General features: G+C 50.6%; 1 protein-coding gene across 3 annotated transcripts in view; it reads right to left on the minus strand.

The window, feature by feature from the left end:
- The window catches only part of NSF (N-ethylmaleimide sensitive factor, vesicle fusing ATPase), a 1025749-nt gene that overhangs the window by 226970 nt on the left and 772730 nt on the right, over window positions 1-26049 (minus strand). For all 3 annotated transcript variants that reach the window (XM_069634162.1, XM_069634161.1, XM_069634163.1), the window contains 3 exons: window positions 13853-13948; window positions 13203-13359; window positions 12962-13095 (listed from right to left, as the gene is read on the minus strand). In XM_069634162.1, coding sequence (XP_069490263.1) covers window positions 12962-13095; window positions 13203-13359; window positions 13853-13948 — 387 coding nt within the window. The remainder of the gene's footprint in view (window positions 1-12961; window positions 13096-13202; window positions 13360-13852; window positions 13949-26049) is intronic.

The following is a 26049-nucleotide window of genomic DNA, read 5'->3' on the forward strand; positions in this document are numbered from 1 at the left end:
CCATTGCTGTCCCCTAGGACGGAAAGGCGGAGGTTGGCGGACTGCAACGCCCAACGACTTTGCTGCAGCTTTCGAGGTCTGCAACCTCTCAAGACTCTCGTCAGCCTTGCTGCCAAAAAGATGGTTACCATCAAAGGGCATGTTGAGGAGCCGGGCTTGCACATCCGGAGCAAAACCCGACTTCCGCAACCATGCAAACATGCGCATTACGGTGGTCGATGCCATGGACCCGCTGACGCAATCAACCATGTCCAGACCCGACTGAACGGATTCACACACGGCGTCCTTGCCATCCTGCACGATAGCAAGGAAACCATCCCGTTCCTCCCCTTCGGGGATATGATCAGCCGCTAAGGAAATGCAGTTCCACAGAGTGTGCGTGAAACGAGACAAGGCACAAACAGAGTTGGCAGCCTGAAGCGCCATACCCCCAGAAGAAAACACCTTCTTCGCCCAGCCGTCAAAACGTTTGTCGTCCCTATCCGGAGGAATGGTAGGATACGACGCATGCTTTGCGAGGGCCGTAGCCGCCTGCACCACCAAACTCTCCGGAGCAGGGTGCGTTGTCAAGTAGCAGGGGTCGCCACTGGCTGGGCAATATTTCTTCGGCAAGCACTTGTTCACTGCCGGGAGACTCTCCGGAGAAGTCCAAGCCACAGCCACCCTTCTCTGCAAGGCCATATGGAATGGCAGCACCGGGTCAGTTGGAGGACCTTGGTCCAAGGTATCAGTCAGGTCATCCTGCTGAAAATCCCCAGGGGGGGGCAGACCAACCCAGGTATTCAGTGACCCTCGACATGAGGCGCCGATATGAAGATTAGGCATGCGTGCCAGGCTCCGGCCTGCCAAACTCCACCTCCGGAGAGGTGTCTAGACCACTGGCATCGTGCAGCGACTGACGCAGGTCCTCAAGTTGACTGTGACCCGAAACAATGTCATTAGGAACCAATGCAGGAACCTCACCTTCCTCACACCCCTCATCCACCTCAGAAATATAATCCAGAGGCTGGAAAGAGGGTACAGAAAAAGGCACAAAGACATGTTTAGCCTTAGCCATCGGCTTTCTGGGGGGTGCCACCGTGCCACAGGGTACCTCCGACAAGGCTGCCTCGAAAGGCGTCGACATCGAGCGTGGTGCCGACAGCTTCAACGTCGTCGTTGTCGTGGCCTCGAGGGTGGAGCCCTGAGCGTGTCTCTCGACAGCCTGGGCGCCGACGACTTACTCGGAATCGTCCGTCGAAAGACCAGTGGAACGCAACTTCCGGGGCTAGGCCACCTTACCGACCAACAGCTTCTTCTTCTAACGCTCCCGCAAGGCCTTCGAAGTGAGCGATTGGCAGTCGACACAGTCGTCCGTATCATGGTCCTCCCCGAGGCACCAGAGGCAAGCGTTGTGCGTATCCATCAACGGCATCTTGGACCCACACACCCGACACTTCTTAAACCCGGACCGCGGGGTGGAAGAAGCCGAAGACATCATATTCGATAGCAATGAAGAAACAGGTTCGAAGATCCGAAAGAACAGGATTCAGTAGAATCGAGGTGCGCCGAGATCTCCGAAGCAAACACTTTCGCAGAAAAAAACGGAACTGAGGCTACAGGCGTCGTGCGTCCTACTTATAACATCCGGTGACGTCGGCTCGACGGAGGCCCTCGAGGACGGCGTATCGACGTCATCGACGCAGGACGCAGACGCCGAAAGATTTTCCGAAGCAGCACAGCTGTGGTGATTACTGTCATAGATATGGAATACGTCGAGGAACCCATACCCCTCGAAATTAAATTTACATGCTGAAGCCGAAAGGCTCCAGCATGTACATTTCGCAGAAATGCTTTTGCGTGCTGCTCGGACATTTCTAGCCCTATTTCCTTGCGTGAGAGCTTGTTGGAAAGGGGAGACTCATTGATCCTCTACCAGCAATGATCACTCGACCACCAGGACATTGATTTTGGGGGTTGGGCCCCCCGCCCCCTCCAGGTCAAAAAGCCCCCTTACTCCCACAAAAAAGGGCACAATGTTTTGCTTTTTTTTTTCTTCAGAAAGGCACACTTGGGGGCATTAGGTGGCTGGTCCTGTGCCTGTGGGTCAGCCCCTCAGGGAGTGGCAGATTCTTGCTGCTTCCCTAGAGGGGCAAAAACCCCTTTGCCACCCCAGGGAAGTAGCAAGGACCACTAGGCTACCAGGGATATGATCTTGGGGTAGGGGGGACCCCGGGCCAATCGGCGCCCACCCCCAGAAAATGGCAACAAGATATCATCATTTTGTTTTGCCTTCTTTGGGGGCAGATTGGTGCAGTTTTGCACTGATTTGCCTACAAGGAAGGCAAAACAACATAAGGCAATTTTGCCAGAGGCACACTTGGGGGCAACAGGGGGCTGGCTCTATGTCTGTAGGGACAGGCCCCTCATGAATCCCCCCATGGAGGGGCAGATCCTTTCTGCTTCCCTGGGGTGTGGGGGCAGGGCAACATTGAGGGTCTGGTCCCATTTTGCTACCTTGGTAAGCAGTAATGAACACTAAGCCACCAGGGAAAAGATGTTGGGGGTGCTGTTTCGCTCGTTGCCTGTTGCAGTACTCAGGCTGTCCTGGATCTCTGCCCGGGCCACGTTAGAGCTTTTTCCTCTGGGGAGGGATGGGGGAACCTGCCGGGTCTGCCTGGGACTACTACTGTACTTTGGGAGAGTTGACACACATGACAGACAGGCACCCAAGCCCAGCGGCAGCACCCAACTTCCTAGAGCTCTGGCCATGCCGTGTTACAGCTTCTCCCTCTAGGGAGGGATAGGGACCCTGCTGGGATGTCCCATGACCACTGCTAGGCTGGGGGGAGATACATCCATGGGCGAGGCAGATGCTCCAGTCCGGAGGCAGCACTCCTGGCCGTCTTAGAGCTCTGGCCGGGCTGCATTACAGCTTTTCACTCTGGGGAGGGATGGGGACCATGCTGGGGTTCCCTGGCACCACGGCCTGATTTGTGGATGGTCGACCCACATGGGAGGCAGGTGGGGGAGCCATCCTGGACCTCTGGCTGGGCTATGTTACAGCTTTTCCCCCTTTAGTGAGGGATGGGGACCTGTCAAGGCTCCCTAGGACTGCCGCTGGACTTTGGGAGGGTTGACCCACATGGGAGAGAGGTGTCCAAGGCTGGGGACATCTCCCCCGATCATCCTCTAGCTCTGGCCTGGCTGCATTACAGGTTTTCCCTCCAGGGAGGAATGAGGTCCCTGCCAGGGCTCCCTGGGACTGCCGCTGTACTTGGGGACAGTCATCGACCCACATTGGAGAAAGGCGCCCAAGGCAGGGGACATCACCCCCAGCCGTCCTGGAGCTACGCTTGCCTTCCAGCTATTCCTTCCGCAGAGGAATGTGGACCTTCCCGGAGCTCCCTCGGGCCGCCACCGGGCTTGGGCATGCTCAACCCGCATGCGAGACTGGCGCCCAAGGCCGGGGTCTGCACCCCCGCTGTCCTGGAGCTCTGGCCGTGCCGCGGTGCAGCTTTTCCTTCTGGGGAGGGACGTGAACACCGCCAGGTCACCCCATGACTGCCGCTGGACTTGGGGATGGTCAACCTACATGGGAGACAGGTGCCCAAGACCAGGGACATCACCCACAGCTGTCCTAGCGCTCTAGCTGGGCTGCGTTACAGATTTTTCCTCTAGGGAGGAATGGGGACCCTGCCGGGGCTCCCCGGGACTGCCACTGGACTTGGGGACAGTCGACCCGCATTGGAGACAGGCACCAATGGCCAGGGGCAGCACCCACGGCCGTCCTGGAGCTCTTGCCATGCCTTGTTACAGCTTTTCCCTCTGGGGATGGATGGGGAACCTGTCAGGGCTCCCTGGCACTGCTACTGGACTTGGGGACAGTCAACCCACATGGGAGACAGGCACCCAAGGCTGCGGACATCATCCCTGACCATCCTCAAGTTTTAGCTGGGCTGCGCTACAGCTATTCCCTCTGGGGATTGATGTGGACCTTGTGGGGGCTCCCTGGGACGGACCACCGCTGGGCTTGGGGACAATCGACCCACATGGGAGACAAGTGTCTAAGGCCAGGGGCAGCACCTCTGGCCGTCCTGGCCCTCTGGCTGGGCTGCATTACATTTTTCCCTCCAGTGAGGGATGGGGATCCTGCCAGGGCTCCCTGGGACTGCTGCTGGACTTGGGGAGGATGGAACCACATGGGAGACAGGCACTCATGTCTGAGGACATCAGCCTGACTGTCCTAGAGCTCTGGGCGCGCTGCGGTATAGCTTTTCCCTACGGGAGGGATGGTGACCCTGCTGGGGCTCCCTGGGACTGCCGCTGGATGGTCAACCCTTTTTCTTTTCCGGCCAGGTAAGCGCACCCACACATGTGAGGTACCGTTTATGTCAGGACACGTGGGAATGTGGCAAGGTATGACATGTGTTGTTGCTGTTGTGTTTCGGTGGTTTCCTCGTGTCAAACGTCTGAAAATGTTGTTTCTTTCCCTACATTTTGGACTTTTCCAGGCCTTGTGGGTAATAAATTCTACGGCGATTCACGCAAGTCAAACCTCTTTGGATTTCCACGGGTGTCTTCTTTTCAGAAATGCATGGGGTTCCCTCATTTCCTAGGTGGCTGTGACACCCCATGCCCAAATCTGTGGGTTGTCCACAAAGCCAAATCCAGTTTTCCCAAGGGTGTTTGAAGTACTAGTGGTTTAGCCTTTCTCTTTACGCCCAGGTCAGTGCACCCACCCATGTGATGTATCGTTTTCATCGGGGCACCAGTGGGACTGTAGGACATTTGTTGTTTTCTCTTGGTTTTAATAAAGTTTTCATACATTTCCTACTGCACTTTGTTACACAACCTTTTACTTTTCCAAATGAGACCTACATTTAGTCGCTCCTTTAAGCACTGTACAATTTTGTAACCTGCGCAACTGACCTATCCTTCAAAAGGTCTTCCCTCCTGTGCTCTTTCAAAACATTGATATCTTGCCATTCTTCACCACATTTGTTTTTTCTTATTTTCAAACGCGAAGCACATCTGTTTATACCGTCAGCACAAAAATCCTGTATAACATTGCTCCGTTTTTGGCTCGTGGAATTGCTTTTTGGTGAAACATTACGAAAAATGTGTGATTTCCTAACTAGAAGAGTCGGAGGAAGGTAGCGGTGCATTGCTTTTCTTAATATTCACAGAAGTCATTACCTTACAAGTGCAAACATGTCAAGCACATACTTTTTTTCTGTCACTTTTCCAATTTATTTCCAAACTATGGGAATTTTAGGTACACCGTTGTTGCCTGACCTGTGCAAATGACCCCTTCTGAATTTGGGATTTTGTCTACTTTTCAGAAATGTATGCCTTTCTGTGTTCCCATTGAGCCTTCCTAACCTCCTCTTTCATTCCATCCAAGCATGTCCTATTTAAAAAAAAAAAATAAAAAAAATAATCGCCTACCTCTCACAAAACTGATGGGAACCTTAGGAAAAATATGTTTGTTTCAACTCACCCAGTTCTTGAAAGGTTGGAAAATAGGGAATTCAGAACTGCAAACCATTTGTTCCTAGCTCTTACCAGAAAAAAACACACGCTTTATTGGTATTTTCTGAAAAAACACAGAATTTGGTCACGTTTTTGTTACTTTCTCACACACCCCACAGCAAACGACTAATCCTTGGTGGGGTTATGACCGCCTACATGTGGAAAGAAAAGGGTGCACATTTGGCAGATATCACTTGTAACAAAGAAGTTACAAGGGATTGAATGCGACATACCGAAATGTCCAAATAAGGGCTCATCCACTGGAAGCGAAAAACCCTCAGCAATTGAGGGGTTAATACATGGAATTCACTAAAGTTAAAAAACACCATCTGAGTAACCAATTTTTTAATATAATTTAAAAAAGGAGCTTATGTCTGTATGTCTGATATGAGAGACAGTATAGTTACACATTTTTACTATGAGAAATCGCACTGAGCTACAGAAAACATCACATTGGAACAAGGTTAGAGAATCAGATATGTTCTACATTGGTATAAACCGCAGAACTTCCGAAAGAGAAATGTAAAACATATGACATACAGGGTATATACAAAAGGGCTTAAAAGGTATAAACCATGGACATCATAAGTATTTACAAAAAGCAATGTAAATTTAACTCCTCATTAAGTCCTTTGGGATGTACTGTATCCAACCAAGAAATTTTGTATATACTCTGTATGTAATATCTTTTAGATTTCTCAGTCAGAAGCTCTGCAGATTGATGGCAGAAGGAAATGCAGGCCGCAATCCATCTTGAAAAGGAAGACTTCGACAGAGTCTTCCCCAACCCAGGAGGTCCAAATGACACAAACAACTGATCCGTAGAACAAAATGACTTATTACGCACCACATAGTACTTGAGGGCGGGCACCACATCCAACATGTGCAGTGCTTGCTCCACTGGAGACATCTGGGTGCCGAAGAGCCTTGGCAAAACCACTGGCTGATTAAGATGGAAAGAGGATGGCACCTTAGACAAATGTTGGGTTAGTATGCAGGATGGCCTTGTCCTTGTGAAACGTCATATAAGGTGGTCGAGGGACGCCAAGAAATCTCCTTGTTGCAGCTGGGACAGTACTTGTTGCAGCATCACCATACGGAATGTTTGTACCTTTAGGAATTTGTTGAGCACCATTACATCTAATATGGGCCTTCAACCCCCTGACTTGTGCAGTGCCTTTTTTCTCACCAGGAAGTAGCGGGAGTAGACTCCTGTCGCCAGTTCGTCTTGTGGCACCTTCTTCACTGCACCCTTTTGTAGCAGAACACGGACTTCTTGCAGCAGGAGATGTCGCAACTTCTTGTGTGCAAGGGAATATCTGGTGGAAAGTCTACAAATGGCAGCGAGTGACCCTGCTGGAGAAGGGATAGCACTCATTTGTTGGATGTGATAGTTTTCCATTCCTTGATGAATTTTGACAGTCATCTTCCCACTGTGGTGTTGAAGTGGGAGGGCCGGGCTCTGGGCTGGTTATGGTTGCTTGCTGGACTGGCCCCTGGATTGGGAGAAGGCACCACCGAGAACCCATATAGGATTGAGACCTCTTCCTATACTGGTCGGCTGAGGAGTATGCAGGAAGATATACAACTGGTACGTGGAGTGGTTGTCCTGCGAAGTTCTATCATAATGCCTGTTCCCAGAGCGAAAGGAATTGTGCCTTTGCTGTAGTGTTCCCAGGAAGTGAGCGGTCTCTGTGTCTGTTTTAATAGATTGCAAGGCCTCATCTAGCTTCTTTCCGAATAGGTATTTTTTTCCGTCAAAAGGTCTACAATCTGGGATTGGACATCGGGTCAAAAGTCTGTGGCCTTGAGCCATCTTTGTCTGCGAAGGACCACTCCATTTCCAAGCTGGCGAAATCCAGTGTCGGCGATGTCCACTGCAATGTTGCCACCAGCGTGGTCAAGTTATATAAAATGTCCAGCCACATGTCCATCTGGGGAGGCAATGGTGGAGCTGGCTGCACCAGAGGCAATTCACGCCCCCCCCCCCCCCCCCGTCCTCATTAAGGGATGTGTGCAGGTGTGGTAATACTGGCAGTCTGATTAGACTTCCCTCACGCTGTGGAGAATTAGGTTGCCTTCTAGTACGTGGTGTCTTGCGCTGTGGAAAAGAGGGAGGTGACATGACGGCCTCCTCACCCTGCTTCTCTTCACCCTCCGAAGAAGAGAGACTTGGCTCCACTAAGATGAACATTTCTGGGAGTACCGTCAATCAGAGGTTTGGGTCTGATGCTCATGGTAGTGCCGCCAATGCCGACACTGTGCTGGTGGGGGTGGCAGAAGTGTTTGTCACAATTGCGGTGGTGATAACCATATGAGAAGACACAGTTTTTCCCATTGACAGCGTCGTTGATGGGGCCGTCGGCCAATGTATCACAGTCGTTGACGGCAAAGTCTTGGTCGATGGAATTGCGTGTCTGCTCGCCATCATGGTTGACGGTCTCGTCGATGGCACTGGTGGACGGTGTCGATGGTTTTTGGTGTAGACGGCCTGGAGGAAGGCCTGGGCGTCGACAAGGACTTACTCAGGACCGATTTTGATTACGTCGACGGGGTAGCTGGCGACGAAGACGAAGAGTGGCTACTAGATTTTGACGTGGACTTGGTTGATGCAGTCGCTTCTGTGGGGTGATGGAAAAGGCCCTGGATGCTCTTCTCTTTAGACACCCCCTGGGCACTGACCTTAAGTGATGACCGTTCCTTGCGCGAAGATCTCGGCTCGTTGTTAGAAGCTTCCTCTTGCTGGTGGCATGGACTTCATGCGAGCTAGACCTCTTACTAGAGGTGGTTTGCTGGGCCGTCCTGCCGTAGCAAGGCATGGCTCCATACAAACGTGGAGTCAGGCCACGCCGGCGTCCGAGCGACGAAACGATGGTGACAATCCCTTAGCGTCTTGTTGGAGAAAGACCGGCATATTGTGCAGTCCTGAATGAATTAGTGAGGGTAAAGGCAGAAGAGGCAGTCGTCATGGTGGTTTTCCACATAGACATTTTTCAATCCACAGTGGGCACAGGCCATGAACAGGCTCTTCCTCATGGATTTGGCCATGAGGTAGGCCCAACTACGCACACGATAAGTCATTGAAGATTACAGGCAGTGGGAACGGTCCACGGACCCAGCAACGTCAATGTCTGCGCCAGTCGAGAAGATGTCGAAAAGATGACATTTTGTATCGAAAATAAATGAAAGGTCAATAGTTTATCAAGAATAGTTGTAGAGAGAAATTTGAGGACTACTAACACTAACATGGGGTAAAACAAATCTGAAGATGGCCAACAGGGGAGGAGTGAACGGAGGTGTTATTACTGTGAGGGTTACGTCTCTATACCGAGATATTATATACTGAATCACTTATATATCGAAACATGTGCCTTGAAAACCGTAATACTGAATTTATTTTTATTTTTTGTTATTTTTGGGGGGTCCCCCCAAACCCCTGTTTCCGACCTCTAAAAGCTCTTCCCGACCGTTTCCCCAAAAAAATTAACCCTTTAGCCCACCATAAATATATTCGATATATGGGTTTTAAGGTATATGTTTAGATATGTAAGTGATGATTCGGTAGATCATTTTCGATATAAAGACTGTATCCCAGCTGGGAGAAGTATGACTGTACTAGAGCACAAAAGTAACTAATAGTTTAAGTTTAAGTTTAAACTGCTCAATGTTACCGAGGATCCTGAGCCCGTCAAGAGGGAATATTCACAGCATGTGAATCTTTGAAAGATCCAATGCTGGATAATTATTGTTATTTCATCCTATATTTTTGTAAAAATTGTGATACAATTAAAAAAAAAAAATTGTTATTTCACTGAGAAATCCATGGATCTTTCATATACATTTGGAAAATTATATATTCTTTACTAATTTTGGCTGATTTTCTCAGCACTAAGGTGTGCAATGGATGGGGGTATCCAATATTTTTGGATACTTTTCAGTGGCAACGATGAAATAGAAATCGGCAAAGATGAAATAGAAATCAGCAAAATAATTTAATCAGTCACTCTACCTCTCGGAACTAAAGAGATGGGTCCATGCACAACATGTGGGAATTGCATCTTAGTAATTAAGGATTGCGTAATGGCTGCCAGCCTTAAATGGTTCCATGTGATAATGTCGCCGTGAAAATGTCGCCAAGTAAGTGACTTTTTTTCCAGGGCCCAAAAATTCTTACCCCACATATTCTAGGAGGGGTATAATTATTTATTATTACCTCCAATCCTAGAATATTTGGGGAAAGTGATAGTCTGGAAGCAGAATAAGAAAGTGGCTCACACAAAAGGCTTGAAAAAGTATTTGTTTCTAAAATGAAGAGTTGGGTACGTGTTCGGTTCTCTACTGCTGGATTTCAAAATCATTGATTGATGGTTTTCCCTCGAGAAGAGTATGGTTGAAAGTGTGAGGAAAGGTTTTCTTTTTGCTGCTTTCCTCCCATAGACTTATATGCAACATCCTTACGTGCTGCTTTGTTTTGAGCCCTGTCCCGATTTTATTTTTAGAGGGTAGTAAAGTCTTCTGCCTCACTTCCCTTGCCGGTTTGCTCATTCCTATGGGGAAACAGACTAGTTCCTGAGACTATCAGTACAGTGAAGTGCAGTTAGGATACTTGGTATCCATAAAACATTGTATATAATGGCTTTTGGGTTACCTTTACAATGTGCCTAAAAGAAGCTGGTGGCAGCAGTAATATTTGTACCATTTGTGAAGCATTCTACGTGTGCACTTTTGCATTTACCGTGAGTGGATACTAAAGGTGTCCATCACTGTAAAATGGTCGTGGCACAGGATTTCTTAGCTTGTTCTTTGGCCTATAGCTCTTTGACCTTTTCCCTGCCTTCTCAGGTCAGGAAATGCCCTATATGGAAATCTCTTCACTAGTGAAAGCTGGGGCTTTCGCAGGCTAAGGAACAGTTTGTGTGTGTGGTCAGTGGTACGGGCTTGGATGGTCTGGTCCCACTCCAAATCCCTGGTGCCTCAATGTCTGTTGCTGAGTAGCTGCTGTGATTGGATAGCCAAAGCCAGTTTTAATGGTGCATATCCATACCCATTGGCGGGCTTGGACATGCTCCCAGCTCAATTCTTGGATAAAAGGACGGCTCCTGCACCCATTCAACAGATCAATGGTGGAGCCAAGATATCTACGAACAAGTGCAGCCCATTGACAGCCTCTGACCTGCTTTGACACCAGTGCTGTCCCTGCTCCTCTGTCCTGATATCAAGAAGCCCCTGGACTGATGGGGACAACCAGCCTCGATCCCTGTTCAAGGATCTGCATCTTCTGAGCCTTCAGAATTGTTCCTGGACCAACCAGTGGCGTGATCAGTGCTCTCCTGGTCTACCTCACTGCTACCGTCGCCGTTTCTCGTTGGAACTTGGAGGGGCTTCAGCTTATGGAACAAGATGCCTGCTCCTACGTGTGTTACTCCCTCTGGTCCCCCCATGATGTTCCCTTGTGCCCCCCCCATTCTCGCACACAGGTGTTGCCTGTTTTGCTTGATTTTCTACCTTGCTCCCCCCTCACCCCACTCAAGCCTACCTCTGCAGGAGTCTGTCCTGATACATTCTGGTTTCACCATCACCGTCTTGTGGACAATGCTGGATTTGACTTTTATGGACTTCATTCATTCATTCGTGGTGCGTCACCCTTTCTCAACTCTCATGCTGAACTTCTTTTGCATCTTGTACTCATGGTGGCCCTGAATCATGCTGTTCCCATCTTCATCTTGTATCCTGGCTTGCAACATTATGTGTTACTACTGACTTCTGCAATTGTATTCACTCTGCCCTCTTGGGTCTCCACTCTTTTGACTGCTCTCTATTCTCTCCTCCTTTCCCTTCTCCCTTTTCCTATCTCCTCCCCTTACTTTCTTCTATGCACTTACTCCATCAGAATTGTCCCTGGACCTAGTATGATAGCAACCTCGTCTGTCTCCTCCTCCCTCCCCTTACTGGTTTTTTCCTCCCCAACCCCCCTCCAGCACTATCTGAAATGTCATCAGGCCTAATATGATAGTCGCTTGTTTTGTTCCTCCCCTACCTTTATGCACCCCTCTCCCTCACCTCTTGTTTTTTTTCCAGCTCTACCAGAAATGTCGTCAGGCCTAGTACGGTAGTCGCCTGTCTGTTTCCATTTCCTTCCCACTCTCCCGCTCCCTTCCTTATCTATGTTTTAGCTCTTGCACTATCTGAAATGTCGTCAGGCCGAGTACGATAGTTAATTTCACAACCTTACTGTTCATGGCCTCTAAGAATATCACTGTTTTTTCCCTTGTTCCCTCCCTTGCCTTGAAGCGCTTTGAAACACATTGTGTATAGGCGCTATATAAATAAACTATCATATCATATATTAACGGAAGCTGCGCTGGCCTGCTCCTGTGTTTGTCCCCTGACGATTGCCGTCTGACCGTGGTGACTCCTGTTGCAACACTCCTTCAATCCCTGTAGGTGTCCTAAGGTGGTCTGCCCCACAGACATCGTAATCTACATTCATTTGGGCGTTCTTCTGGAAGCGGTCTAGAACAGATTCTGAAGCACAGCGACCAACCAAAACAAAATCCTAATGCCGAAAGTGACCCCTGCACCGGCGACTCCTCAGCTTTTCCCCACAAGAATAAGCACATAAGAGTGTCACCAACGGATTACGGAACACCAGCAGTGGTCTCTGGAAGAATCGGAGTCACAGGAGTATGTTTACATACTTGTTCCTTTTCCTCCCGTTCTCCATAGGGTTACATGGGTGCACAGCCCTGTCCCTAAACCACTCCTTTCTGACTTTGGCCTGTGGAGACCCGGTCAAGGATCCCTTCCCTGTGACTATCCTAAGGACTGGAATTGAGTGATTCTATTTTACTGATCTTTAACTAATGTTGTGACTTTATTACTCATAACCACTGCCATCACCAATCAATTTATAAACCTATCTGAAAAGTATCTACTTTGGAACAGGTGACTTTTGGGCACAAGGCCACAAACAAGCTTAGGTTTGGACTTTATAAGAGCTAGGGAAGCTGGCCTATGATTTTTCTGTGTGACATTTCTATTTCTAAAGGCATATGAGCACTTAACAGTATTAGACTGGTCATTGAATCAAATGCAATTCTGCTTCTCCTAAAGGGGAAATGTATGTATCTGTTGGTGTGACAATATTTGACTAAAGGTTCTACTTGGTAAGTATTTATTTGAAAGACCCAATAAGCTATTGTATATTTTCTATACTTATCTTGTCGGAATTACTGGTGTTGAAGAGTGAGTGACAATATGAGATATTTATTCAAGAGGAAGAAATGAAGATGATGGGTGTGAAGAGAAGATGACTAAGCATAATGTAGCAATGCAAGCAGAGACAAGGAGAGGTGCACATGAGAGAAAGAGCCAGATGGATTGAGAAAGATGAGAAAGGAAAGGTACATACTGAGATCAAAAAGGAAGGAGACAAGGCGAGTACTACCTTCTTTATGGCCTGGCATTTCGCTGTTTCAGAGAAGCCAATCATCTTCTCAGGGGAGCAGATCTTGATGAAAGGGAAGTTGGATTCTTCTGAAATCTTTGCCGCCAGGGCGGTTTTCCCACTGTGTGGAGGACCTACGAAAAAGGGTGCTTATGAGAAAAGCCTTATGCTACAGGCAGAAACTTAGCAAGCCCTGAAAAGGTGTAGATATCCAACACTCTCTCAAGTGTGAGGACTGTACCTTCCAGAAGGACGCTGACCAGTGGAGTGCGGTCACTGTTCTTTGTCTGCTGCACCAGCAGCTCTCCATCTTCCATGACCCGAGTAACAGGGTCGCCCCACATTATGATGCCATTCATGATGTAAGAAGCATAGTCCTCCTGGTTTGTACCAAAGGCCTGTGGTTGTCAGGAAACAAAAACATCAGGTCATGGCTACAGCATAATACTCACCAGGAGCTTTTCGGCAGAAATAAGTAGTGAGAGTCATTGGATGCAACATTAAAATGATCTACTTCTTCTTGAGACATATTAACAGTAATTATTTAATCATCGTGGAACTCTCAAAGGGATGACATGCAGTGACGGTGGGAAATGATCATGCAAACAGATTTCCCCAACAGTGCTGCAGATCACAGCTGCAATCTGTCCTATACCACATTCAATAAGCTATTTAACTTATGTACTGAAAAACCATTGCTTTGCCACTCGCTCAGTGCTTTCAATCTGCTACCATTCCTCACACTGATCACTTCTTTACATGTACAATGTATGAGTGCTGTGTGTGTTCAGCCCTTGGTATCCACTCACTCTATACACTTGGGCACTGATACCAACGAGGAGATGAATGTTTTGGTATTGTAGTGGTAGTTTAGGTACAACAGCCACTTACAGGCTTAATATCATTCTCCAGTGATGTTATGAAGTCGCCTCTTGTGACCTGCAGACTCTCTGCCTTCTCTGTATCCACTTCCACTTTGGCACTGGCCTGAAAAAGATGAAACAATCATGTTAAATTCTAGGGGACCAATGGTGAGAAACACAGTTGTAAATACATTACAGGTGGTAGCCCTCACTCTTGTCCTTCAGAGTGTGCCACATAACAGCATACATGCAGCAAACACTAAGTCCTCTAACAAAACAATCTGTGGCTTTTGGTTCACTGAACACATTCACACAATGGCACCTCTAAAGGAAGCTCACCTTAGTCACTCCCAGAGTGGCTCAACTCTCAGTCCTATTAAAGTACATGATGCGACTTTTACCCATAACAGTGTGTGTTCTCGCTCTCGGAACAGTAGAATCAAGGTATCAGCAGTGAAGGACAGAAGGAATCTGAAATGTAAGCCTGCATGACATCACTGAGCTCTTAACCGGACATCATTGGGATACTAGAAGGAATCTTGCCATGTTATTTCAAAATCTGGAATCCTCACCTTGACATTAAAGAATGTTTAATAAAATAAGAATGCAATTCTACCATATCTGATTGTTTCCACAAAGTAAATTACTTCGATGTATTTTACTTTGTGGAAATTATTTCAAAAATAGTTCGAATTTTACATGTAATTGTAGGTGAAAGGGAGTGTTTGTGGAGGGGATGGCAGTGAAGGATGCAATAGGGCGTGGGGCCCAAAAGAAAGGAAACAAGTTGAAGTTTATTTTCAAAGTAATTTCAACTAATTAAATTGGATTGAAGTAATTTCCTTCGTTGAAATTACATGGAACCCAATTCTACATATTGGGGAAAATAAGTTACTTAAGATGCAAATATTTTGATCAATGCATTTGAAAGGGATGAGCCATAGGTTTTCCTAACAAGACAGCAGTAGATGTGAATGGGATTGTTAAAATGCTCTGTGTACACGGTATGTGAGGCTGAGGTAAGAGGTAGCCACAGGCCTATTCGATCATATAGTGCACACACAGATCTATCTCCCCATGTTATGTTAAGTTGATGTATACCACTCATCACTGCTATTTACATGTCTTCAGGCGCTGCTCAGGTCTCAGATTATGGGTCACTCTGCCCATAACATCATGCATTGTGGGTCGATCGCCCCATAATTATAAAGTGTTAGATCCCGCAAGTAGGGTCTTATTGCCCAGAACAGTATTCACAGTGGGCCTCACTAGACAGGTACAATAGAGTATCAGAAAAATAATGTACAACCGGATGAATATAGAAAACCTTAACTGTAGGTATTTTAAGCAGCAGATATTGAGCATTCAATCCCAAGAAGACAGAAGAACCACTGTCTGAAAGTTCAGTTACATTATTGAAACCATACTTGCAGTTAGTGTTACCTTGCGTAAACCATTTCTGAATCTGAACTTCTCTCCCCTCTCAATTTTCACAGAGTTTGTCCAGAACCATAGGTTGTATTAATCAGCAGACTCTGTGGAAAGGTCATATTGCATGGCCAGATGGCGGGAATGCAAGTGTTTCTCGGGGCAGGGGATGACGGCAAGCTATAGGAAGTGCTATTCAGAGCGGGTTGAGAGAAAGTCCCCTAGAGCCCTTCCGATTCCGAAAGCCTTGTGCTTCATGAGGTCCAGAATATATGCCATACACTCTGTATCCCACAACTTGGAGCAAGAGAAGGAGGAAGGGCAGCCATTGCTTTCCATAAAGAAATCCTATAAATTGGGTTAGTTAAGTAATGTAAGGGTTTCACTTTTCACCCCAACGGGCCATCCCGGCTCCTCATCAAATATCTCTGCCCTAGGAAGACTAACTGGTGAACACTCATTTGTAAATAAAAGCGCTGACATGGATTTTCAGTTTTAGCCCTGTTCAGGGCATGATATTTTGAGCAATGTTTCAAGCTGTGAACGTTTTAATGCAAGTACATAGTTAGGTTTCTTAAATGCGAGCACCATTTTCAAATGCATTTGATACATTCAGGCAAAAGGATTAACAGTTGAATGCAGAGCAAAGCTTTGGTCTGGATTACCTGGCTCGGCGCCGGACCACTGTATTTGTTATGGTTCTTGTGGGTACATTGCGTAAACTAAGTTAGACTGTATTTATGACTTTTCTGGGACGTGTGCCCATGTGCCCCGGTAATAGTAAATAAAACTGATATGGAAAGAACTACAGAACAGGACTTCATGCGGAGCTTGAAGCTACCAAGCAGCTTGTAGAAGTGGGTGAAAGCTGCATTTGCCTTGCTCTCGACATAAACAAGCTTTTTGCCTCCCTAAAAAGATACTTTACACTGATACCAGACCAGTGAGCTCAACAGCCTTTGGAGACTCAGCGGCTTTTTGCTTCCATTAGATATGTATGCTAATAAGGGGAGTTGACAGTTTAAGTCCAGATAGAATAAAATGGAGGCTTTGGAAGGTAGAAGAGGAGACTGCTATTGGTGGGTGAAGATCAGAGGCAGAAGGACGGCTGGAGGGAGAGGGAGAAGCACTGAGCCCATTATCCTCAATGCAGAGGGGAGGGGTTGAAGTCCCTAAGTTTTTCCTGACTGTATTTTAGAGCTACCAAACCGGATTTGTGGCTGTTTTGGAGGCATTTGAGTCCCCAAAGGACTCTGTCTATTGACTTTTGATTGAAATGCATGGGAAATACTTTTGCATTCCTCTCCGCCCTCCCCCCCCCCAAGGCAAATCCGCTCACCACCTATGCACAGATTTCATTGTTGATTGGCTACATGCTGGCACCATGGTAGATCCCAATTGACTATCTCTTTAAGCATTTTATTCTTATTTTTCGGCTTTTTTTATAAATAAAAAAAGATCATGTTGCTTTGGGAGGTGACTTAATATTTTTTGGCATTTTGTCTTGGTTTGTACACTGACCCAGGCTGCAATCTGCAGTCTTCTACAGCCCCTTGTCTCCCTACTTTCTACAGATAGTGAGTATGAGAGGTTTTTACCCTTCATTGATATCACATTGGGGGCACTTAAGGGGTTAAAAGATGTACATTATACATGAGAGTATAAGAAGCCTTCATTGAGAGTTCATTATTGAGAGTTATTTCAAGAAGCATTTTAACACGAACTTTAAGAGTAGGGCATCTATTTAAATGTACTGTGTATTGATATGTTATATACAGTGCATGTCTTTAATGCACAGGGTTACTCGACGGTATGAGCAGTGGACCATCAATAATAAATGTGACATTAGTAAACCTCTCCTGTGCTGATGAATAAGAGTAGACGCTCATTGCAGGAAGTTGTGGTTTACTCTCCTTGCTGATGCAGTGACAGGTATATGCTCTTCTCTACCCCTAGTCTTACCACAGCCCGTGCTGGGAGTGAGGGGGGGGGGGGGATCTTGGACACTCCCTGGAGGTGGAGAGGGTCTCTGGAGATAGGGGTGATATGAATCGCATCACTTTTGGCACCCATGGCAGGACATTACTCATCTTCCCCTACAATCTAATATTATCCTCCCTACTTCGCTACTGAAGAGGGGTTAGGGGGTTGCTATAGGCCTGTTGTTACAAAGAATAATATACACTCTAGTGAAGAGCAGGGTGTAGAATAAATAGCTTAAAGCACACTCTATTGAAGAGCGGGGTGTATTTTCAAGCAAATACTGTTAAACAGCTGTCTAGTTAAGAGATAATAGACTGGCTAACCAACATGTTGATGTCTGTATACCTGTAAACTGCTGCTGTGCAGTAACCAGGTGGTTACAGGACGGAAGTGTTAGAGATGTCAATACCAACTTTGCAGTGGCAGTACCTGGAGGATCGTCAGGAGAAACCCTGTTTACATATATGAAGACACACTGGTGTCAAGCTAGAAGACATGTGTGAAACCCTGCACATCAGGAGGGATCTTGATAAAATACAGTACACACCCTACAGGTATCCTGAGTTAGCTTTGCAGCAGGTAGACCACCAGAACTGGTTTCAAGGGGGGTTGACATATCCCACTGCAAGGGCTAGACATGACCCTTTATCTGTGGAAGGGTTAACCCTAGAACACATCCTTAGGTTCCACCCAATTAGGGGGGCAAATGACACATAATAGGGAGCACTATGACAGTCTGGTGAAAGATTACAACACTGTCCTCGCTCAAGCTGTAGAGTATAGAGCCTTCAAAGCTGCACTGGCAGCACCCAGACCAGTAATAGCAGGGGAGAAGGAACAAGTTACTTACCTGTAACTGTTGTTCTCCAGCATGGGTCTGGCATGGATTCACATGCTCATGAATATTCCCCGTCGTCAGGCTGGGAATCCTCGGTAAAGAAAAAACCAGTATCAGTTTCGTTTCTGATCTGTCTTTCGTAGTAATAACCAATCACTGGTCTCTGCGTCATACAGACCACAGCCAATGACTGCCCTCTACCTAAGCACCGCCTCTGGCAGCCATCTTCAGATTTGGAAGCACGTGAAGTGGCAGTATGACCAAGTGAAGAGCCGCAGAGGGGTAGGCGGGAGGGTTCGCATGTGAATCCATGCCAGACCCATGCTGGAGAACAACAGTTACAGGTAAGTAACTTGTTCCTTCTCCAGCATGGGGTCTGGCATGGATTCACATGCTCATGAATAAAGAATACATAGCAGTACACACATGCACAACCACGGTAGGTGGCAAAGGCTCAACATTAAGCATCACATCAACTCAACATTAAGCATCTTACCTCCTCACCAGGCTCACCTCAGGCGAACAGGTTGCGCAGCACTGCTTGGCCGACCCTGGACTCCACCCTGGAATCCCGGTCGACGCAGTAGAATTTCGTGAAGGTGTGCGTCGACCTCCACGTAGCAGCCCTGCATATGTCCAGCAGGGGCACACCAGATAGGAACGCCGTGGTAGCTGCGATCGCTCTGGTGGAATGGGCTCTCGGACGGCCAGGCAGCGGTCGGTTTGCCAACCGGTGACAGCACATGATACAGCCGGAGAGCCATCTGGAGATGGAAGCCTTCGAGAGAGCCTTCCCCTGATTGACAGGTCCAAAGTTCACAAAGAGTTGTGACGTCTTCCGAAAACCCTTCGTGCGGTCCACGTAGAACTTCAGCGCTCTAGCTACATCCAGCGAGTGCAAAGTCCTCTCAGCCGGCGACGAAGGCGACGGGAAGAACACAGGTAACACCAAGGGTTCGTTGAGATGGAAGTCCGACGGTACCTTGGGCATGAAGGAGGGGTGCGTCCTGAGCACTACCCTCGTGTCGTGGAAAGTCAAGTACGGGGCCTTGCAGGAAAGGGCCTGGATCTCTCCCACTCGTCGTGCGGAGGTGATGGCCACAAGAAAAGCTGTTTTCCACGATAGAAACTTCAACGGGGCCGAGTGCAGAGGCTCGAACATAGGTCCCATGAGCTTGGTCAGCACCACGTTGAGCTCCCACGCCGGGGCCGGAGCCTTCACCGGCGGGAACGATCTGAACAGTCCCTTCATGAACTCTTTCACCAGACGATGAGACCACAAGGACGTCCGCCCCGTGGTTCTGGTGTATCGGGAGATCGCAGCAAGATGAATCTTGATGGACGCGTGTGCCAGACCAGCTTTGGCCAGCGTCAGCAGGTACGGCAGTACTTGGGGAGCCGTAATCCGTAGAGGGTTAATCTTCTGTGCGCGGCACCAGACAGAGAACCTCTTCCATTTGTGTCCGTAGCATTTAAGAGTCGAGGACGCCCTGGCCTTTGCAAGAACCTCTCTGCAATCGGCCGGTATGTCGTATCCTCCAAACTCTAGCGCTGCAGGAGCCAGGCCTGCAAGTTCAGCGACTTCGGGTCGTGGTGGAGGATGGCGCCTCCTTCCCTGGAGAGTAGATCCGCGTCCGCCGGCAGCTTGATCGGCGAGGACGCTGACAAGTCCAGCAAGTCCGGGAACCATATCTGCCTCGGCCACGCAGGTGCGACGAGGATCATCCTGCACCGTGACCTCTTGAGCTGGTTGATGAGCCGGATTAGCAGAGGCAAAGGAGGGAACGCGTAGAGGAACAGGCCCTCCCAGGGGAACGAGAAAGCATCGCCCATGCTCCTCGTCTGGGGAAACCTGCTGGCGAACCTCCGGCACTTGGTGTTCGTCGCCGTCGCGAACAGGTCGATCTGGGGTGTGCCCCACCGTCGGAAGAGGCGATCCACCAGATCCTGCCGTAGTTCCCACTCGTGGCACGAGCGCAGCTCCCTGCTGAGTGAGTCGGCGATGGTGTTTTTTATCCCTGCCAGATGAAACGGCACCAGAAAAATCCCTTGGGCGACGGCCCAATGCCACAGGTCCTGCGCCTCCTTGGACAGCGCTGGGGACCTGGTTCCGCCCTGTTTCCTGATGTAAAACATGGTGGTGGTGTTGTCGGTGAAGATCCTCACCACCTTGCCCTTGAGGGACGGAAGGAAGGACCTGAGGGCCCAAAACACTGCACGGAGCTCCAGGACGTTGATATGCAGGGACTTCTCCGTCGGGAGCCAGAGTCCCCTCGCGTGCAGATTTTCGGTGTGCGCTCCCCACCCTTCCAGGGAGGCATCCGTGGTCACAGTCTCCCGGTGGGCTGGGGCCTGGAAGTCCATGCCCGCCGTCAGATGCGCGCGGGTGCCCCACCACCGTATCGCTCGTCGGAAGCTCTCGTCGAGCTTGATCCTTTCCTCGAAGCTGCCCGTCGTCTGGATCCAGCGCGCATCCAGGAATTCTTGCAACGGGCGCATCCGGAGCCTGCACATGGGAATGAGGTAGATGCAGGAAGACATCATCCCGAGGAGGGACTTGATGGACCTCACTTTGGCCGCGTCGGCCACCAACATCCGTTGCACCTTGCCCAAGATGGTCCTGGTCCTCTCCTCCGACGGGGAGGCCAGAAGGGACACTGTGTCGAGCCTCGCTCCCAGAAACAGTGCGACTTGCGCGGGCACCAGGTGGGATTTGGCGTAGTTCACGGAGAATCCCAGGTCCGTGAGGAGTTGGACGGTCCTTGCCGTGTGGACCACGGCGAGCTCCCTCGTCTTGGCGCGGATGAGCCAGTCGTCCAGGTAGGGGTAGACGTGAATCCCCTCGCGGTGCAGCTGCGCCGCCACCGGTGCGAGGCACTTGGTGAATACCCTGGGTGCCGACCGTAGTCCGAAGGGAAGGGCTTTGAACTGGTAATGACGCCCTTGGACCACGAACCTGAGGAATTTCCGGTGCCCCTTTAGGATGGGAATGTGGAAGTAGGCATCCTCCAAATCCAACGACGATAGGAAGTCTCCTTCCTCCAGCTGACCCAGGACGTGCTGGAGGGTGACCATCCGGAACTTCTGCGCCTTGATGAACTTGTTCAGACGTCGCAGGTCTAGGATGGGGCGCCATCCTCCCGTCTTCTTCTTCACGAGGAAGTATCTCGAGTAGACTCCGGAGCCCCGAAGCCCCTTTGGGACGAGTTCGATGGCGCCCTTCCTGAGCATCGCCTTTACCTCCAGGAGAAGTTGAGGGGCGTGAAGTTCTTTCCTGGCCACGGGGGGGGGACGCGCGGGCACCTTCTTTGAAACTCGAGCGCGTGGTCCCGGGCCAGGGCGTCCAGCACCCAACGGTCGGTGGAGATGGACTCCCACACGCTGACGAAGCCCGCCAGCCGGCCTCCCACCGGGGTGCTTCGGTGGGGGCCCGACCCCACGGCCGGTTCAATCCTGCTTGGACGCGGCCTTGCCGCCTTGACCTCCTTGGCGACGACGGCGGGGTCCGCTAGACTTGCCTCGTCCTCTGTAGGCCTCTTGCGACGACGAGCGGGCCGCTTGACGGTAGGAAGCGAAACCGCCGCCGGAACCTTTGGAGGCGCCCTTGCCTCCGCTGCTCCGAAAGGGCGTCCGTCGTTGCTGCAGAACTCCAAGGGCCCGGGCCGTCTCAGTATCCGCCTTGATGGCCTGAAGGGAATCGTCCACTGTCTTCCCAAACAGATTGTTCCCGTCGAAGGGCATGTCCAGGACTCTGGTCTGGACGTCCTGCCGGAAGTCCGTAGCTTTGAGCCATCCACGACGTCGAAGGCAAACGCCGTTGCCCAGCTGGCGGAACCCAGTGTCGGCGATGTCCGTCGCCACGGTGATGGCGTGGTCCGAGGCCACCTCACCTTCCTGCAGGATCTCCAGGGCCTCCGCCCTCTTGTCGTCCGGCAGAAAATCCAGCAGGGGAGCTATCTTGTACCAGAGCTCCCTGTCGTAGCGAGCCACGATAGCCAAGGCGTTGGCCGCTTTAATCGTCGTCGCTGCCGACGAGATGACTCTACGTCCCATAGCATCCAATTTCCTTCCCTCGCCGTCCGGCGGGGAAGTCGATGTGGAGGCCGCACCCCGCCCCCGCTTTCTTCCTGGCTGCCGCGGAGACGACGGAATCCGGGGTAGGCTGCGCCCGGAGGCACAGGGGGGCCGTGTCCGGGACCCGGTACTTTTTCTCATACCGGTCTCTTCTAGCTGGCGTCGTGGAAGGGTTCTTGAGGAGGGAAAGGCCCTCATCCCAAATGTCGTCCAACAGAGGCACTGCGAGGACCGTCTTCCTCTTGGCCTCGCGCCGCTGATAAAGGAAGCCTTCCTTTTTCTTCTCCTCAGGGCAGAGTTGGAAAAGCTCGGAAGCCCTGGAGATCATGGAGTGGAAAGATCCGATCTCGTCGGGCGGAGAAGCCCTGGCGGGAGGCGACGACGGAAAATCCTCGTCGTATGCCTCGTCGTCCGTACCCGTCGCTGCCGTGTCAGTCCCCGTATCATCCCCTCGGGTGGACGGGGAGGAGGGCTGGACGGGGCGCGACGGTTGAAAAGGAGGTGGTGGATGGATCCTTCTTTTCTTGGTAGGGGGAACACCAGAAGGTCCCGGTTCTGGATCCCCCGACAGGAGAGGTTCCTCCGTCGGTAACGGTAGCCTCGTCCTTATCTCGGAGCATAAGGACTGTATGGCCAACAAAATGGCCGCCGAGTTGTCTTGCGGCGCTGGCAGAGGGGAGTCCGACGGGCGAGCAGGGGCCCCGTCGGTATCCTCGACGATGTCGTCGTCGTCACCTGCGTCGGGGTCCATTCCGACGGGCTGGCCTTCTTCCACGCCTAGGCCGTGGCTTAAGACCTCGATCAGCTCCTCTTCTGAGGTTGAGGCCGAATCTACGACGACGCCCTGCCCCCCCTTCTTCTTCCCCACGGAGGGTTTCACGGGGGTCCTATCGATGGGCACAAAAGAAGACTCCCTCCGAGGAGGCAGTGAGATTCTGGGCCCCGAGGTCGCCACCACTGGTGCAGCCTCCACAGGCTGAGCCAGGGCCGCCGCGACCGTTTCGATAGAGGGCTTGGTCGGATGGATCAAGGCCTTCACCACCTTAGGTGCGCTCACCGCCTTATCCTTGAGGGAGGGGGCACTGCCACGCTCCTCCTCTGCCTTAGAGCTCGACCGGGGCCTCTCCAGGAGCTTCGCCGGGTGCTCGGCCTTCCTCTTACCCGACCCAGAGCGTTGGCTCGTGGTTGATGGTGCCGGGGAGGGTGCGCCCTGCCTGGCGCCCGTAGAGCCCGACCGTTCGGCGCTCCCGGTGCCAGCGGACTCACGGTGCTTAGCCTTATGTTGGGCCCCCGTCGCCGGGGCGCCCTCAAAGGTCTTAGAAGACCGCTCGGATTTCTTCTTCTTCTCGCCAGACGGGCTCTTACCCTCCAGCCAGTTGGCGAGACGTTGATGGCGGTCCTTCATGGTCCGTTCCGACATGTTGCCGCAAAACGCACAGTCCTTCTCCACGTGCGTCTTGTCCTCATGAAGGCAGTAAAGGCAGAAAGAGTGTTCGTCCTCATTAAAGACGTTCTGCAGCTGGCATCCAGGGCAGACCCTGAACAGCTTTCCGGGCGTCGAGCTTCCCTTCTCCTGGGCCATCTCCGAGACCGGGCCTGAGAAGCTTCTGGAGTCCTCCGAAGTGTAGCTCGACGAAATCTTCACCCTTGAGGGGCACAGACGAATCCGACACGGGTCCCCGTTGATCGGATGTAGGATCGGTGGAGCTTGAGGCTCTTTTGACCGAAAGAATCGAAGTTTTTTGTGAAAAAGCGCGAAAAATAGCACTAACGCTCGAGAGCAATAGCACGAGGATCCCAACACATGAACGTGCGGTAAAAATCTGAAGAGGTTCTCTGTCTGGTGCCGCGCACAGAAGATTAACCCTCTACGGATTACGGCTCCCCAAGTACTGCCGTACCTGCTGACGCTGGCCAAAGCTGGTCTGGCACACGCGTCCATCAAGATTCATCTTGCTGCGATCTCCCGATACACCAGAACCACGGGGCGGACGTCCTTGTGGTCTCATCGTCTGGTGAAAGAGTTCATGAAGGGACTGTTCAGATCGTTCCCGCCGGTGAAGCCTCCGGCCCCGGCGTGGGAGCTCAACGTGGTGCTGACCAAGCTCATGGGACCTCCGTTCGAGCCTCTGCACTCGGCCCCGTTGAAGTTTCTATCGTGGAAAACAGCTTTTCTTGTGGCCATCACCTCCGCACGACGAGTGGGAGAGATCCAGGCCCTTTCCTGCAAGGCCCCGTACTTGACTTTCCACGACACGAGGGTAGTGCTCAGGACGCACCCCTCCTTCATGCCCAAGGTACCGTCGGACTTCCATCTCAACGAACCCTTGGTGTTACCTGTGTTCTTCCCGTCGCCTTCGTCGCCGGCTGAGAGGACTTTGCACTCGCTGGATGTAGCTAGAGCGCTGAAGTTCTACGTGGACCGCACGAAGGGTTTTCGGAAGACGTCACAACTCTGTGAACTTTGGACCTGTCAATCAGGGGAAGGCTCTCTCGAAGGCTTCCATCTCCAGATGGCTCTCCGGCTGTATCATGTGCTGTCACCGGTTGGCAAACCGACCGCTGCCTGGCCGTCCGAGAGCCCATTCCACCAGAGCGATCGCAGCTACCACGGCGTTCCTATCTGGTGTGCCCCTGCTGGACATATGCAGGGCTGCTACGTGGAGGTCGACGCACACCTTCACGAAATTCTACTGCGTCGATCGGGATTCCAGGGAGGAGTCCAGGGTCGGCCAAGCAGTGCTGCGCAACCTGTTCGCCTGAGGTGAGCCTGGTGAGGAGGTAAGATGCTTAATGTTGAGTTGATGTGATGCTTAATGTTGAGCCTTTGCCACCTCCCGTGGTTGTGCATGTGTGTACTGCTATGTATTCTTTATTCATGAGCATGTGAATCCATGCCAGACCCCATGCTGGAGAAGGAACAAGTTACTTACCTGTAGCTGTTGGTTCTCCAGCATGGGTCTGGCATGGATTCACATGCGAACCCTCCCGCCTACCCCTCTGCGGCTCTTCACTTGGTCATACTGCCACTTCACGTGCTTCCAAATCTGAAGATGGCTGCCAGAGGCGGTGCTTAGGTAGAGGGCAGTCATTGGCTGTGGTCAGTATGACGCAGAGACCAGTGATTGGTTATTACTACGAAAGACAGATCAGAAACGAAACTGATACTGGTTTTTTCTTTACCGAGGATTCCCAGCCTGACGACGGCACCATTGTTACCAGACCGGCAAACTACAAGTCTGCGGCCGGGTGCCGTACCGCCTGACAGGGCAGACCAGGCGGGCGGAACAGCACCCATCCACAGACATACATGGAAGCACTGGCACTGTTGCACACGGTGCCGTTGCTTCCGTGATCCCCATCCCCATTTCAGTTCTATGGGACTGAAATGGGAATGGGAATTAACATTTACCACCGCCTGACTTGCTGGAACGCCCGGGTCGTAATCCCCAAGTGATTCCGGCAAGTCAGGCGGCTGTAAATCTTTCAGGGTCAGGCGGCTACCTGCCGGTTTTACTAGCACGGTTTCCGCCGGACTCGTAATGAGGGCCATTGTGACCCTACACCTGTAGAAAGTAGTACTGAGAAAATACAAATGTGCACCCTACAGTCAATTTAGAATTTAGGACTTTGGTGTGGGGAGGGGTGAAACAATTCAAACACTATGCCGGAGGTCCCCAAAAGACAGGCTACATTTAGGCTGAGAGCACCAGGACATTACACTTCTGACGAAATATAGACAGATACACTAGGGCTAGTTACAATGTAACTAGACATTCTCCTGAGCAAAAGTGTAATACAAGATTTTATAAACTTACATTACAATAAACAGGTGGAAGTCAAAAATTACAGTCTTTGACCCAAAACTCCATGGACTCGAGATGGATGCAGGAAAAATGTCC

The sequence above is a fragment of the Ambystoma mexicanum genome, chromosome 13 (genome assembly GCF_040938575.1).
Source record: "Ambystoma mexicanum isolate Mex_15411 chromosome 13, UKY_AmexF1_1, whole genome shotgun sequence".
NCBI classification, from domain to species: Eukaryota; Metazoa; Chordata; class Amphibia; order Caudata; family Ambystomatidae; genus Ambystoma; species Ambystoma mexicanum.